The 17534-nt window shown below is 36.0% G+C and overlaps 1 protein-coding gene across 5 annotated transcripts in view; it reads right to left on the bottom strand.

Annotated features, from left to right (window-relative positions):
* Ubn2 (ubinuclein 2) overlaps positions 1-17534 on the bottom strand; it is a 79914-nt gene that overhangs the window by 16682 nt on the left and 45698 nt on the right. For 4 of the 5 annotated variants that reach the window (XM_048786853.1, XM_048786851.1, XM_048786855.1 and 1 more), the window contains exons 10-15: positions 16863-16976; positions 15250-15393; positions 14572-14622; positions 9442-9484; positions 6238-6288; positions 3617-5164 (exon numbers count right to left, since the gene is read on the bottom strand). In XM_048786853.1, coding sequence (XP_048642810.1) covers positions 3617-5164; positions 6238-6288; positions 9442-9484; positions 14572-14622; positions 15250-15393; positions 16863-16976 — 1951 coding nt within the window. The remainder of the gene's footprint in view (positions 1-3616; positions 5165-6237; positions 6289-9441; positions 9485-14571; positions 14623-15249; positions 15394-16862; positions 16977-17534) is intronic. The other variant, XM_015493782.2, reaches the window with a different exon arrangement.

Below are 17534 nucleotides of genomic sequence, written 5' to 3' on the forward strand. Positions count from 1 at the left end.
ATTCATCATGAAGTAGGTGAACAGTTCAGACAATGCCCCATAACCAGGGAAAATAAGAAGGGAAACCTTTTTCTTCCTATGGTGGGCATGAAACCTTTTTAAACCATGTGTTCTATTTTGGTATTTTTGTTCTATTTTGCATCTGTCCCCTATTCTCTACAGTACCTACAGTGATCTTTCAAAACATAAATTAGACCACACCACTCCTCTGTTTAAGACTACTCTCCAATAGCATTCCTGCTACATACAGAATAAAATCCAAAAGTATTACTGTGGTGCACCCTGACAAAGTTCTCCATGACACAGTGAGGTCTCTTTCCCCCAACAGTCTAGGCCTTCAACTCAGGCTCTTTTTCCCCCTCAATGTCTTCACACTGCCATTCCTTATCACCTGGACTTTACAAGACTAGCTCCTGTTCATTTGATCCTTAGTTTAAATGCTACCTCCTCAAAGAGGCTACTTCATTCTTTTTTCTGTTAGCACCTCTTTATTGGTGCTTTATTATTTTTTTTCCAAAGTACTTGTTATGTTTTTAAAAAAACTGTGTTTAACTCATCTTTCCACCTAAAATATATGCTCCATGAGAAAGGAACAGTGTTCCTCAATACCTACAAGAGTGCCTGGCACATAGTACATACTCAATCAACATTTACTGAATGAATAAGTGGGTTTTGGAATTATAAAGTAGCAATGACAGGATTCATAGAAAATCTGTATATTGAAGAGTAAGAAAGAACAGAAAATCTCTGGGTGGAATACTGTTAAACAGAAAGTAGGCAGAGGTAGTAGCTTGAACCCAGAAAGATTTTAACTTATGTCCTTTGTTAAAGGGCCTGTCATTTTCACTGCAAATGAGTAGATAGCTTCAGATGCCTTTCAGACAGGAGGTGAATACTTCACAGGAAGTCTGCTTTCAGGGTAAAGTGCTAGGACAGATCTGGAGGCTATAAGGTAGCTGATGAGACTTCAATGGATGCTATGTCAATAAGAAAACCACCTTAGGTTCACAAAGGGTAGAAATGACCTTTCTTCAGTCAAAGAAGTAAGAGAAAAAAAATTAGATCAGATATGAAGGCAGGGACATTGGATTCTCCACATTATAAAGCCATTTGGGAAACAAAGAAAACAAGGAGGGAGTAGTTACTTGTCAGAAACACAAATTCTGGCATACAGATTTCTTGTTGGCAAACCAATTCTTTGTTAGACAGTATCTGGGTTCTTTGGAAATAAATGATCAAACACAGGAAATTCTTTGGAGAAAATATAGAATGGATAGATTCTGCAGATGACAAAGGATGAAGAAAGTTTTAAACTTATACTCAAAGAAAAAGAAACAAGTAAAAAAATTTTTCTTTTTTAGCTCTAGGAACCACCCCCCAAAATTTATAAAGCAAGCAAATAAAACCACAATTATGATATTTAGCTCAAGAGAGACAATATTTACATAGTGAAGATTTTTGTGTGTGTGTGTGGTGCTGTTGGATTGAACCCACCAGGGCCCTGTGCATGCGAGGCAAGCACTCTACCAACTGAGCTATCTCCCCAGCCCACGTAGCCAAGAATTTAACCCAAAATTGTAATTTTTCTTTGAGAAGAATAAGGCAGGTACGTATAAGAGAACTATGAGTCTCATTTTTCATAATAAAAAGATAAAAGATACTATAGTACTAAAATTGATAAACTTAAGAGTTTTCTAATTACTACTGTTATTTAGAAATAAATATGTAGAAGAAAAATATTTAAAAGTGATGCTAAAAAGAAGGCTATGGAGTAGGCAAATGTCATTTTTGAGAGAATTCTAGTGATTCCTTTGATCAAATTAAAAGTTAATTTTTTAAAAAAAAGTGTCAACTTTTTAGCAAAGATAACACAAAAGCAATGAGGAATAATTCCCAGTCTTTACCTATAATTAAAAATTTAATTTGCAATCTCTAATAACAATTTTGTTTCATTATTTCTTTTCCTTTCTTTTTCTTTTTCGCAGTGCTGGGGATCATACCAAGGACCTTGCATGATAGCCAACTAAACAACCCCTGAGCTACATACAAACCTCTTCTTTTTTTGAGACTGGATCTCACAATGTTACCCATGTTGACCTTGAACTCCTGGACTCAAGTGATCCTTCTGCCTCAGGCTCCTAAGTAGCTGGAACTATAGGATCCTGCCACCTCCTGCTCAGCTTTAATTTCTTATTTTTGACTTAAGTAAAATTATACAGATAAAACATCAGTTAATACTTCAATACTTCAATTACTGAAGTACCATTCAACTGAATTTGTTCTACATTAGAATTTTGGAAGTCATTGCTAAACCTACTTAAAGGACAGCATGATAACTTGGGTATTAAATAGTATTGAACATAAACCCTTATATAGCAATGAACAGTAGGGTACCTCTACAAATAGCAAAGAGAAATCCTTACGTTACACATTCCTAGTCCACATACATAGGAGGCAGAACAAAGTTTTCAGAGTAATTTCTTAGACAATACAATTTCAAAAAACAATAAAAGTAATGTTTTCAAAGAATATTTTAAAAACCAAAGACCTTGCATATCATGGTACATTTTTTTAAAAGCTGGTTATGAAACAGAATATTATGTCAAACAAACTTTCTTGAAGAGTAAAAATGATATTGAATGCAGCAATGAAATGTATGAATAATAAAGACTTCTCAAAAAACCTAGGATAAATGAAACCAATATTCTTGGACTGAAAAAAAAATCAGCCAGGTCTGAAATTAAGAGGTGTTACTATTTTAGGTGCAAAATTAATGAAAACTAGGCAAACCTGGCCATAGTCTAACAACACTTGGATTTCAAGGAAAAAGAGAAAAATTTTACTAGCATTTAGGCAAAGAAAACAAATTACTCGTAAAAGGGAATTTAAAAATCAGTATGGCTTTAAACTTTTCTATAATCTTAACACTAACCAAGGGTCAGGGGAGCAATATTTAAGATTTTGGAATGAAACAGTTAATGACCCAAGAAGTACATATGCACTAAAGTGTGACAGCACAGAAAAATGAATGTGTATGCAAAAGCTACAGTAAAGGGCCATCTGTGCTATCCTTCACACAGATTCCTACGTAAGGCACTCCAGCTAATTTGAGGGGCAAGTTTAAGTTAAAACTCATGACCAGGGAAAGTGTGGCATAAAAGAACTATTGACACCATTTGACAGAAGAGAATTACATATAAATTACTATAAAATTAATGTAAAAATTTGAAACCCGAGAAGATAAATGCTTAAAAAAAGAAAAAATAATACAAATGAATAAATTTGACTAAAAAATTTCAGGAGAAAAGGGAAGAGACAAGTGAATGTATGTTAAATTAATAAGCTACTACTTTTCAACTTTTTAAATAGAGTTCTAAATATGCACTTCAGTTGTAATTGTCAACAAATGTTAAGGTAAACATGATACTTTGCTAGAAAAAAAATCCACATCCTCCCCAAAAAACCTTATTCACATATGTGTCCATCACTGTGCTGTCAACACCAGGAATATTCCATGGCCATGCTGTAATCAGCCTATAATAAACAGTGTATATATATTATAGTAAGCTCATTAAAGTGACTAATTTTATCAGATGAACATCCAGAACATACATACCTGCACACTGGCTGTTACCACTGAAGACCCTGAGGCTGAAGATGGTCTATGTGGAGTAGACAACGGTTTAGTAGCACCCTGTGTTCCACTTCCTGTTCCCCCAGATAGACTAGTTCTATTAGTTCCGCTTGAGTTAAGGTTGCTACCTCTGCTGGCAGGTACATTCATTGCAATTCCACTCAAGCTGTTCTTCCCAACAGTTCCAGTGGATGATGAGTTTGTTAGTTTTGAAGGGGCCTGAAGATTTTTTGTAGATGGAAGGCCTGAAGTGCGATTAGAGGGCAATAAATTCAAGGTGGGAGACTGCCTGCTGATGTTGACTCCACTGGGCTGTTTATGAACTGGGTTGTTACTGGTGGAGTGGCAACTCTGGGCTACTAGTGCACTTGGACTGGAAGAACTTGGGGATACAGTAGGCTTGGGAGTGGGGTTGGACTTAGAAATAAGTTTAGTTGATACTGAAGGCTTAGCTGAAAGAGAGGGCTTGGGTGAAGCAGAAGGCTTGGGTGAGGGCAAGGGTTTGGGAGATGTAGCAGGTTTGGGAGATGCGGCAAGTTTTGGGGATGCAGCCATTGAAAAAGGAGATTTGAAACCCTGCGTGGAAATCTGTGACACCATAGCCTTGGCTAAATAGTTACTAGAGGTAGTGGTGCTCGGTGCTGTCCTAGAAACCAGGGGGTGGGACCCCTGAGAACCATTTCCAGGCGAGGGCGTAGATAAGGGAAGGCGGTATATAAGTGGCTTCTCTGAAGTCTTAATGAGTGGGGATGAACAGGTAAGCTGGGGATTATTACTTAATTTCACCACTGGGTTGGTATGTGATTTACTAATGGTTGCTTGTAATGGAGACACATAGTTCTGTTGGACAGCTGAATGCTGGTGCACCTTTGTTACTTGTGTTAATGAAGAAGCTTCTTGGGCCTCGGATGTTCCCAGAGCATGAGAGGAGGCAGCAACTTGGGCTTGGGAAGAGGAGACATGAGTCTGCGAAGAGGAAGAAGCATGAATCTGGCTTGACCTTTGTAGTCCTTGCTGAAGTAGCCTGGCTGGCAAAGGTTCTAAGGAAACTTTAGGGTTCTGAATTGAAGAACCAGCAATAAGGCCTGAAGAGATGCCAGTATGAGCTAAATCCTGGGGTTTCTTTGGTACTGGCCCAGTGTGGCCAGCAATAAGACTCGATGAATGTGCAGTCTGAGTAGAATCTAGTTTTTTGGGAGTAGTCAGTGGCAGCTTACTCATGATACTTGCTAATTTTTCTTCTCTCAGTCCTGGACGAGGTTTTGTAGTTGGCATGTTTATTCTTGGACCAACTGTAGGGCCCTTATTCCCATTGTTGATGACAGCTAAAGCTTCAGAAACAAGATCTAGTGAAGGTGAGTGGTAAGAAAGGTCTTCGTCTAGGGAGTCGTCGAGGCAGATGGTTTCCTGGGCTGGTGTTGAGCTGGAGCTGGTTGAGGCAACAACAGAAGTGCTGGAGCTTGTGGAAGGACCACTGGCTGAAGCCACCAAGGATGCAGGAGCTTTCTGGTCCTTTTTTGGGCTACACTCCTAACATAAGCAGCATTATATTAGAAAAAGTACAAACAGTTTTAAAAAAATTAGAAAGTCAGTTTTTAAAGGACCAAGAAACTATCATGACAACTAAAAATAGTTTTTCTATTGGAAAATCTTGACAGACTGCCAAAATAAAAATAATTTTCAAGAGAACAGAGCTCTTGACTGAGCTGTCCTCACTAGACAAAGTATCTAATACACTGCACTGCCATACCCTTGACAGACATTCTAAGACAACAGCTAAAAATGAGGTCAAAAGACTAATACATAGCAGTGACTGAGGAGCTCAATTTCTATAGCCCATCAGCATCCGATCTTCAAAACCTACTCCAAATCCATCTGCTTAGAGATTTTTCTCTTTTTATTCTCCAGGAGAAAACTGTGCCTTTATATTAAGACGCTACCCTTCTTTCTCTCTCTCTCTTTTTTTTTTTTTTGTGGTGTTGGGGATTTAACCCAGGGCCTTGTGCATGTGAGGCAAGCACCCTACCAACTGAGCTATATCCCCAGTCCAAGACTATTCTTCTTGTCTAGTAAGGTTTGCAAGAATGCTGATCCTCTGACTCTATACCCTTTGCCACAGCTATTCACAGACAGTACATAAGGAAAATGGCACATCAAATTGACAAAAAAGATGAATTTTCTGAGCATATTTAAATCATGTTTTCTAGTCATCTGGTACAAGTCATTATACGTTGTAATTTTTCAACATATATTTACTGGGTGTCCACTATGAGCAAGGACCTGTGCTAAGAAAATAAGGGTATATGGGGCTGGGGTTGTGGCTCAATGGTAGAGCGCTTGCCTAGCATGTGTGAGGCACTGGGTTTGATTCTCAGCACCACATAAAAATAAATAAAGAAAGAAAATAAGGGTATATTAGAAGTTATAACTTTGAATGCCCAAGAGGATACTAATTTCTCAAAAAATTAACTTTCTTAACAAAGAGACTAAATTATTACATAAGTCATTTCAAAGTCTCTTCAGTTTCTTAAAAACAAACAAACCCAAACTCCAACCCAGAGTATATAACAAGTATTAGTGATTAATACAACCATAGCACTTACCTTAAGCATAGTGGGGAAAGAATGGAGAGGAAGGTTCTTTCCTATCACCTCCTAAGGTATTACAGTAAGTAAGCTGTTAAGAATGCTGTTATACTCTAATTTTCTTAGCATTTTTTTTCTAAACTTTTATTCTAAGACCCACAACTAAAAACCTTACTGCTTATCAGAAGTGCTGCACAGATCACAAGTATCTGCTGAGGTGAATGGGTCAAGTACATAAGATAGTCATCTAATTAAGTGATTAGTGAAAATTCCATCATTTTAGCTGCTGCTTCTTCTTTTCCCCCTTATAGTGCTGGGGACTGAATCCAGAGCCTCACAAATGCTAGCTCTATCATTGAGCTATCTTCCCAGTTCTAAATTCCCTCATTATAAAGAATATAGAATTGAGGTGGGGGAATGTATCAGAATAAGATTTAATGTGTCACCAGTAAAAATTTACTGTTTTAAATAACTCTTCAAAAATTAATAGTTTTATAAAAACATCAAACCTCATTAACTAACAGAATACTGTGTAGACTTATATTGGCAAAAGAAAATTGTTCAGGATGCCCGAGTCAAAACATACATTATTCCACTTTGAATAAATGAAGGATTGTTAGGATGGATGGAAAGAAATAAGGAAGAAAGATCCATAAGAAAGAGAAGGCAGATGTGGACCAGAAAGTTTTTTGCTTTTGTTTTCCCCTCTTAGAAGAAATTTCTGGTACACTTTTTCTCCTGCAAGTATTTCCTTAAATTACCTTTATAACTAAAAAAGGTATGAAGAGGATGGAGTGTAGCTCAGAGGTAATGTGCTCGCCTGACATGTGTGAGGCCCTGGTGCCTTCCCCAGTGCTGCAGGAAAAAAGAAGTCCCTGGGATAGGGGTGCAGTAGGAAAAATCTAAACTAGCAATAGCCTTTTCACTTTGGGAAAATGAAAAAAATAATCTCATCATAGAGAAAGCAAAACCAATTAGCCCTCCCTCCAATAATTTCCTCATATTATTCTAACACATCTTTATTAGAAGTTTGATCAGTTTCTTACCCTATTATTTCATAATAATATTTCAATTGATGTATCAAAATTTAAACAAACCTTTATATAGGGCATTAAAAGATTAGTATTCTAATAAAAACAAAGGTATGTGTCAAAACAATAAGAAATTAGGTTAAAAATCATTAAACCTTATTAAGCCCCAAAAAGAAATTTTTTAAAAAATATTTATTTTTCAGCTATAGGTGGACACAACATCTCTATTTTATTTTTATGTGGTTCTGAGGATCGAACTCAGTACCCCACACATCGTAGGTGAGTGCTCTACCTCTGAGCCACAACCCCAGCCCCCCTAATAAGAAATTAAAAGAAAGAGAAGATCAACATTATTAAGGCCACAGGCTGACCTTCTGTCTGGCCATCACCTTACAAATAAACTCATCTATTCAGAGATAAAGTATATAGAGAAAACCCAGGGTACTTAAATTAAAATTAAATTTCAAATGGCTGTATTTTTGGGGGTGGGGTGGGGCCAGTACTGGGGATTGAAGGCAAGAATACTCGACCACAGAACCATATCCCCAGCCCTATTTTGTATTTTGAGACAGAGTCTTACTGAGTTGCTTAGCACTCATTTTTTAAAAAATATTTTTAATTGTAAATGGATACAATACCTTTATTTTGTTTATTTATGTTTTTTTGTGTGGCGCTGGGGATTGAACCCAGGGCCTCACACATGCTAGGCAAGCGCTCTACCACCAAGCCCAACCCCCTAGCGCTTCACTTTTGCTGAGGCTCCTTTGAACTGATCCTCCTGCCTTAGCCTCCCAAGCTTTTTTTGGTGGTGCTGGGGACGGCACCAGGGCCTCTCCAAAGCCCAGCTCATGCTCTCTGGTGAAGTGCCACCTCCACTCATGTTTGACATAATTTATAAGAAGTAAGCTTCTGAGGGCCTAGGATGAAAGCACATTATACCAGAGAGAATTTTTGCTTTTGCCAGTTGCCCTGGGTTATTACTAACCATATAATTTTAGCTATTCTGTCAGCTTAGAGTTTTCCCAGATTATGCAAGTCATATAAAACAAACTCCTAAACCAGGAAAAATTTTTAAAGACTCCCTCTACCCCCATTCTTCAATCCAAGCTAAGATAGAAAATGTTTCTAATTTCTGTTAATTGTAAATTTTTCTTCTGTTTTTTTTTTTTCTTTTTTTTTAAAAAACTAAAGATGCTATCTTGAGGGCCCAGCTTTAGGCAGGTCTCATTCTAACTTCTGATCTGTACAAGCCTGAGAAAACCCCATCTGCTATATTCTGAGAAGAAACATAGAAAGAAACCATAGGTGATAGGTAGAAGCTCAGAAGGCAACCAAGATCTCAGGGATAGATGATCACCTCAGCAGCTCCTTATCTGTAGGTTTTTGTTGTTGGTTTGTTTTTGTTTTTTGGTAATGGAAATTAACCCCTGAGGCTTAATCACTGAGCTATACTCCTAGCCTGTTTTTTTCTTTTAATAAGGTCTTGCTAAAATGCTGAGACTAGTCTCAAATTTACAATCCTACTGCTTTAGCCTCCTGAGTTGCTGGGATTATAGACATATGCCACCATGCCCAGCTGCTCCTCCTTTCCTTTTGACTTCGGAATTTCTCTTATATATTTGCAACCTCATCTTTTTTTTTTGTGGGAATCATTGGGCACTCTTATCACTGAGCCGCAATCCCAGCTCTTTTTATTTTTTATTTTGAAACAGGGTCTCAGTAAGTTGCTTTGGCTGTTCTAAAATGTGCAATCCTCCTGCCTTAGTCTTCCAAGTTGACTGGATGACAGACATGGGCTACCACATCCAAACTGAAAGATATTTAAAAGCAGTATTTTATTCAGTATTTCTAAGAATTGTTAAGCTTTATGATTTAATTAATATACGTAAATTCCTACTGCTACATGGTCATCTGTTCTCCCAAATACAAAGGTTATAAGATTTTTACAAAGTTGAAAATAACCAGGCTGGGATTGGAGCTCAGTGGTAGAGTGCTTACTAAGCCCATGTGAGGTTCCTTAGCACCACAAATAAATGACTAAAATAAAGGTATTGTGTCCATCTACAAAAAAAAAAAAAGAGAAAAGAATCAACTAAAGGCTATTTCATTGATGATCTTCATTAAACGCCATACATATTTTACATCTTAAAAATGTATTTCAACATTCAGTAATTATGACTATGATACTCACCTTTACTTTGGGTTTGGGTGCAGGAATCACCTTTTTCTTTGCCCTAAAAGATTAAAACAGAGGCCTTTCAGTAGTAGTTGTATCACTCACTAGGAAAGGAACACATATGAATCTTATAATTAAGCAAATTTCTCCCAATATTTGGAAAGCTCTTTGGATGAAGTAAAAAAATATAAATACTTGGTCTATAAGAATATTCAGCAACACTTTTCCCAATTCAGATTAAACACAAGAAAATGCCAATTAGTAAAATATGAAATGTAGATGATAAAGTTAAAGAAACAAATATAAATATATAAAATATAAGTTAAAACAGTTTAACAAAGCTGCCTAGGAAACTTACTTCAAAGAACTACTAAGAATTTACAGTTATTTGTAGGAAAACAGCTTCAAGAAACTTCACACTAAAACTGGACTATGATAAGGAACTGTAAATTGCATTTTACTTAAAAAAAAAACATTTTTCTATAAAGTTATTTTTTTAAATGTAAACATTCAAATAAAAATGTAAAAACAACAACAAAAAAGGGCAGGATAAATACTATGGAACTTGGGAACCTTTGGAACTGCATGAAAAGTTTAAAAATTAAAATAATCTTATGGGTTCCACAGAAGAAAGAACTCAAATGTTTTTGAATAATTAAATGAGTGACAAACTTAAATACTTCATCCCATCTGAGTGTTTTTATTTCATTATGGTAAAATGTCATCAATGAGACTAACACACATCTTGATTTAAACTGTGAATCTTTAGTTTCACAAAGGCAATGGTAATTTTCAAAGTTTTTTTGGTGAAGGCCATGAGAGCAAAAGTCTTCCTTTTTACTTATCTTACAGAATCCTGCTTTCCTGTACAAAATCAAACAAAACACAAAACTAGCAATGATAATGAAGCTATTTTAACCTAGTGAAGGGAAATGGTGGGCACAGTGCTGTGTGCTTGCAGTTCTAGCTACTCAGAAGGCTGAGGCAGGAGAATTATTTGAGCTCAGGAGTTCCAGGACAGCCTGGAACTCAACTCAAAACAAATACAAAAACAAAAACAGAGGGAGAGAACCTACATAAACAACTTTAGAATTAAAACATGAGTCAGTTTGTATTTGTTTTTTTGTTTAGGGGTGTTCCTTTTTTTTTTTTTTTTGGTTCTTTTTAGTTACACATGACAGTAGAATCTATTTTGATATATTTATACAAGCATGGAGTATATCTTATTCTAATTGGGAGTCCAGTCTTGTGGATGTACACGACAGAGAGATTCACTGTGATGTGATTATATATGTACATAGGAAAGTTATGTCAGATTCATTCCACTGCCTTTCCTATTCCTATACCCACCCCTTCCCTTCATTCCCATTTGTCTAATCAACTTAACTTCTATCCTTTCCCTCCCCAACCACCTTTGTGTGTGTTAAGATCCACATATTTCTTTTTTGGGGGATTTGCAAATTTCACTTAGTATGATAGTCTCCAGATCCATCAATTTACATCTTCCTTATGGTTGAATAACATTCCACTGATACGCCACAATTTCTTTATGGATTCATCTGTTAGTGGGCATCTACATTGCTTCCATAGCTTAGCTATTATGAATTGTGTTCCTAGAAACATTGATGTGGCTGTGTCACTGTAGTGTATGCTGATTTTAAATCCTTTGGATATATGCCAAGGAGTGAGATAACTGGATCAAATGGTGGTTCCATTTCTGAGTTTTTTTAAATATATATATTTTTAGTTATAGGTGGAACACAATATTTTTTATTATTTTTTTATATCTTTATTTTATTTTTATGTGGTGCTGAGGATTGAACCCAGTGGCTCACACATGCTAGGTAAGTGTTCTACCTCTGAGCCACAACTCCATCCTGACCACAATATTTTATTTTTATGTGGTGCTGAGGATTGAACCCAGTCCCTCATGCATGGTAGGCAAGCGTTCTACCTCTGAGCCACAATCCCAGCCCCATCTCTAAGTTTTTTGAGGAATCGCCACACTGTTTTACAGAGTGCTTGCATAAATTTGCACTCCCACCAATGTATCAGTATTCTCTTTTCTCCACATCCTCACCAACATTTATTGTCACTTGTATTCTTTTTAAGATTTTTTTTAACATTTATTTTTTTAATTATAGGTGGACACAATAACTTCATTGTATTTTATGTGGTGCTGAGGATCAAACCCAGTGCCAGGCAAGTGCTCCGCCTCTGAGCCCTAGCCCCAACCCTGTCACTTGTATTCTTGATAATTGTCATTCCGGTTGGTGTGAGCTGAAATATCACTGTAGTTTTAATTTGCATTTCTCTGATTGCTGGAGATATTGAACATTTTTTCATATACTTGTGGACTGTATTTTTTTGAGAAGTATCTGTTTAATTCCTTTGTCCATTTATTGATTGGGTTATTTGGAGTTTTTTTGGTGCTAAGCTTTTTTAGTTCTTTGTGTATCTTGGAAATTAATATCTTATTGGAGGTGTGTTTGGCAAAGATTTTCTCCCATTCTCTAGGTTCTTTTTTCATGCTCTTGATTGTTTCCTTTGCTGTGAAACAGCTTTTTAGTTTGATACCATCCCATTTATTGATTAAAAAAATTTGTTCTTATTTTAGTTATACATGACACTAGACTCTACTTTTTTTTTTTTTTTGGAATTTTAATATTTATTTATTAGTTTTCGGCAGACACAACATCTTTGTTTGTATGTGGTGCTGAGGATCGAACCCGGGTCGCACGCATGCCAGGCGAGCGCGCTACCGCTTGAACCACATCCCCAGCCCCTAGACTCTATTTTGATACATTCCATTTATTGACTTTTGACTGTACATCTTGTGCTTCAGGAGTCTTACTGAGGAAGTTGGTTCCTAAGCTGACATGATGGAATGTTCGTCCTACATTTTCTTCTAGTATGTGCAGAGTTTCTGGTCTAATTCCTAGGTCTTTAATATACTTTGAATTTTGTGCAGGGTGAGAGATAGGGGTTAAATTTCATTCTACTACACATAGATTTCCAGTTTTGCAAGCACTATTTGTTGAAGGGGCTATCTTTTTTCCAATGTATGTTCTTGGTGCCTTTGTCTAGTATGAGATAGCTGTATTTATTTGGGTTTCTCTTTGTTTCTTCTATTCTAGATCATTGGTTTTCATGTCTATTTTGATGACAAAACCATGCCTGTTTTTACCAATACCAGCTCTGTAGTATAATTTAAGGTCTGGTATTGTGATGCCTCCTGTTTTTTGCTTTTCTCACTAAGGATTGCTATGGCTATTCTGAGCCTCTTATTTTTCCAAATTAATTTCATGACCACTTTTTCTACTTTTTAAAATTCTTTTTTGTAGCTGTAGATGGACAGAATTCCTTCATTTTATTTTCTTATTTTTATGTGGTGCTGAGGATTGAACCTAGGGCCTCACACATGCTAGGTAAGTGTTCTGTCACTGAGCTATAGCCCCAGCCCTGCTTTTTCTATTTTTATGAAGAACATCATTGGAATTTTATTGGGAATTGCATTAAATTTGAATAATGCCTTTGGTAGTATGGCCATTTTTCCAATATTAATTCTGCCTGTCCAAGAACATAGGAGACCTTTCCATCTTCTAAGGTTTTCTTTTATTTATTTCTTTAGTGTTCTGTATTTTCATTGTAGAAGTCTTTTACCTCTTTTGTCAGATTGGTTCCCAAGTATTTTATTTTTTTTGAGGCTATTTTGAATGGGATAGTTTTCCTAACTTCTCTTTCAGCCGATTCATTATTGGTATATAAGAACACAACTGATTTATCGGTGTTAATTTTGTATCCTGCTACATTGCTGAATTTGTACCTGAATTGTAATGCACATGGTTTTAGAACTATAGAGAAACTAAAGGCCATATATATTATCGACACAAATTTATCTCTCTGTGTTTATTTACTCATAGATTTAAGTTCTTGCAACAAAGTAAACTGCAATGTATCTCAAAAAACAAAAGCAAGAGGAAAGCTGGGTGACGCATGTTTATCGATAATCCCAAATACATGGTAGGCTGAGATGGGAGGGTCACCTGAACCCAGGAGTTCAAGACCAGTCTGGGAACAAAGCTAGAACTCATATCAACATAAACACAAACAAATAACAACAACAGAACATTCCAAGAATAATAAGAACTTAAAACTACAACAACTCAATATAGATCCCTGATGGTATACAAAGTGTTCTTCCTAAAAACTTTCATCTGTTATAACAATATAAAGGAAAGAATTTTATAATGTTGTTCAAACAATGTCAATCAGACATCTTAGCAGAATATTGAATAGAGTGCTCAATAATTCTTAATAACTTGCTAATTTTAAATTTTAGTAACTCTTTAAGACTACACTTGCAGGCTACAGAAAAGTAGCCTTAATTTGTAGGTACAAAAAATTATGGAGTTGACCAATATTCACCCGAACAGCAACAATAGACAAAAAATGTGCCCTTTTATTGAATGTAAGGAGGATAAGAGATCTTTACTAATCCTTTCACTACACTGGGGATGTAGCTCAATGGTAGGGCACTTGCCTAGCATGTGCAAGGCCCTGGGTTTGAACCTCCAGCATATGTGTGCTCATACACATCATTTCATTAAGGAAACATCCAGTTTTAAACAGAAAGAAGAACACTAAGAGTAGGTTAATTTTGTAGAATAAAACACTCTTTAGGGTAAAGCAGGGTACTTTTGTATATGGAACTGTCCTGGTAAGCTAGGGGCAGAAGGCCATAGGTTACCTATATAGATGGTTAATAAGAGGTAGAAAAAAAGAACAATAAGACGACAAGATAGAATCCCAGGAACAAACAAAGGGAAACCCTTGAGCTTGTATATTTTCAACATTTTCTATACAAGAATCCCAGGCAGTCTGTGTCACATTCTAGATTCAGGAGGTTTTGAAGAACAGCCTGAGAACTATTTTAATAGACTCTGAGGTCTAAACAGGAAACAGACCAATGATTTATTTTTAAGAAGATGGTGATAAATGGAAATTTATACGATTTAAATAAATTTAAATAAATACGATTTAAATAAATCGTATTTCAACTAGCATTTAATAAATGATACATCTCCTTACTAAAGCTACAAGAATAAAGATAAATCAAGAAATCTGGAGTCTGCATTTACTCACGGAGCAGAAGTAAGATGATTATGTACACTCCGGCTTTCCTTAAAAAGCATTCTGGAAAAATTAAAAGGATACAATTATTATTTTTTTATAGCAGATAATAACATAATTGCTTTATTTTTCTTACAAAATCATTTGACTTACAATAGGTTATCATTTGCATGTTTACCAAATAAAGATACTGGTATTAGTGTGCTCAATTATGGAGTTTTATCACCTCTACTTGTTTAATATTTTTAATAAATGGAGCAATTTGAAATGGTGGGGTAGGTAATGTAGCTTATGAAGTTTCATACTCTTAAAACTCTTTAGACTTTAAATAGGGCTATTCTTAAGTTTCTCAAGACACTTCACTATTTTCCAAGACCCTACGGTTGCCTATCTTTTCCTTTGCTCTAATCCCTGTATTTGATAGTTCCCTCCTGAAGTTTATAATAACAATTGTTCTCCCCCGTTTTCTTCCACTAGCAAATTCTGGTACAAAAAAGAAACATGATAATTTAAAAAATCACCTTGATATCCATATCTTTATATGCCCACAGGACTGTTTTGGATTTTAAGGGCTTGAAATACTGAGGTTGAACACATTAAGTTCTTAGCAAAACCAATGTCAGGTGTTACTCTCTTACTTTAATAACAAAGTAAGAGAGTAAATCAGAATTCAGGAGGTCAATCTCTTACCTCGCCTGCATCCAGCCCTTAGGCCACAAGGGCTTCACCTCTGTTTCCATGAAGGATTTAAGATAATCCTCAGCAGACTGGCTTTTATTTGGCTCCAACTCATAGCATCCCAATTTGATCTCGACGAGGTTACATAATAAAGTTCTAAATAGATAAAAATATTATTACATATAAATCTTACTATGAAACAATAGAAAATTTTAAGTTTGAAACAGAATTATCTTTATTGAAAGAACTCCTTGCCAGGCATGGTGGTGCACAGGTTTAATTCCAGCAGCTCGGGAGGCTGAGACAGGAGGATTGCAAGTTCAAAGCCAACCTCAGTAACCTAGTGAGGCCTTAAACAACTTAGTGAGACCCTGTCTCCAAGTAAAATATAAAAAAAATGGCTGGGGATGTGGCTCAGTGGTTAAGCACCCTTGGGTTCAATCCCTGGTACAAAAAAGAGAGAGAAAAAACTCCTTTAGGCTCACTTGACATAGGTTTGTTTGTTTTTAAACAAGTATCACTCATAAATACAAAAAATGGAAAAGAAAGCAAAATAAATTAACTGATTTGTTCAGGTATTCCTAAACCTTCTTCCTATTCACAGTCCAATGTAAGTCACTTGATGTCCACACCCTATCATTCTCTGTTCCTTCCAAGTAAGTTATGATACAGTCATTCTTGAGTTCTCCACTACTATTTCTGGAGAAAAATTCTTCCAAGGTACTAACAACAGACTTTTTTTTTTTTTTTAAAGCACACAGTTGTAACAAGAATATTATCTGAAGAATTCAGATAATAACAAGATGTTTTTTAAAATTTATCATTCATTGCTCTAGTCTAACCCCAAAATGAAACAATTTCCTTTGACAGGTACCAAAGATAGGTAGAAGAGTTGTCTCTGTGGGGTATAGAAATACTGCAAGAAAGACGGTTGATTTATGTAAGTATATTGAGTACTTCACCTTCTGAATCCAGTGTAACTCATTCCATTCTTAGTTTATGTTATAAAAAGTATCACATAAAAATGAAAGTGGGGCTGGGGCTGTGGCTCAGAGGTAGAACGCCCGCCTACCGTGCATGAGGCACTGGGTTCGATCCTCAGCACCACATAAAAAATAAAATGAAGATATTGTGACCACCTATAGCTAAAAAAATAAATATTAAAAAAAAAAAAAAAGAAAATGAAAGTGATAACAATATAAGGAGGACTGGGGATGTGGCTCAAGCGGTAGCATGCTCGCCTGGCATGCGTGCAGTCCGGGTTCGATCCTCAGCACCACATACAAACAAAGATGTCGTGTCCGCCGAAAACTAAAAAAAATAAAATATTAAAATTCTCTCTATCTTAAAAAAAAAAAAAAAAACAATATAAGGATATTAGGGCCAGAGTAATGGTCTCCTAAATATATATTTTCTACATACTACCCTTTGATTGTTTTCAATCTAGTCTTTAATTTACTACATTTTTCTCATGGTGTTGGGGATTCAACTCAGGGTCTAACACATGCTAGACAAGTGCTCTACCCCCAAGTTACAGTCCCTTTCCCTATTATAGATTCCTTTTATGAGCAACCTTACTTCTCCACTGTATATTTGGTTAAGAGCAAAGACTGGCTAAATTCTACCTAATTGTGTCATCCCAGTGGAATTTCTTTCTTGGTCCTATGACACGCTTCCCTGGTTTCTCATCATCATCTTCCTCAGATCCATTCTTTTCTCGTTCTTCATCTGTTTGCAACCTAAAAATTGAAAAACCTTTTAAGAAGCAAAGTTTTAACCCTACAATATGTCCCATAAACACTTCCAGAATTGCATAATTGAACTTTTACTCAAATAACAGACTAAATAGGGAATCTACCTTTTTACATAATACTTTGAGTAAGCTATGAAGTGCTTGGCAAATGAAAGTATCCAAACTATAATATAAAGGCATACTTATCTTTTAGGTCAGAAAATATTTGTGTCCAGCACCAGCTAGTCGAATTAGTCAGTATATGAAATGTCTGAACAGTTTTAGCTCTTGATTTATTTAAAATATTTTTTTAATTGTAGCTGGACACAATATCTTTATTTTATTTATTTTCATGTGATGCTGAGGATTGAACCCAGGGCCTTGCACATGCTAGGCAAGCACTTATGCTGAGCCATAACCCCAGCCCTTAGCTCTTGATTTGATCACATCCATAAAGTAAATCAACAGTCTTTTGCCTTTGACACTAAAGCAGTTGAGGTAGCAACATATCATTTAGAAAATATTCAGTTTATCATTCAGTGGTGTATGTGGATTTGTACTTGAT

The sequence above is a fragment of the Marmota marmota genome, unplaced genomic scaffold (assembly GCF_001458135.2).
Source record: "Marmota marmota marmota unplaced genomic scaffold, marMar, whole genome shotgun sequence".
Lineage (NCBI taxonomy): Eukaryota > Metazoa > Chordata > Mammalia > Rodentia > Sciuridae > Marmota > Marmota marmota.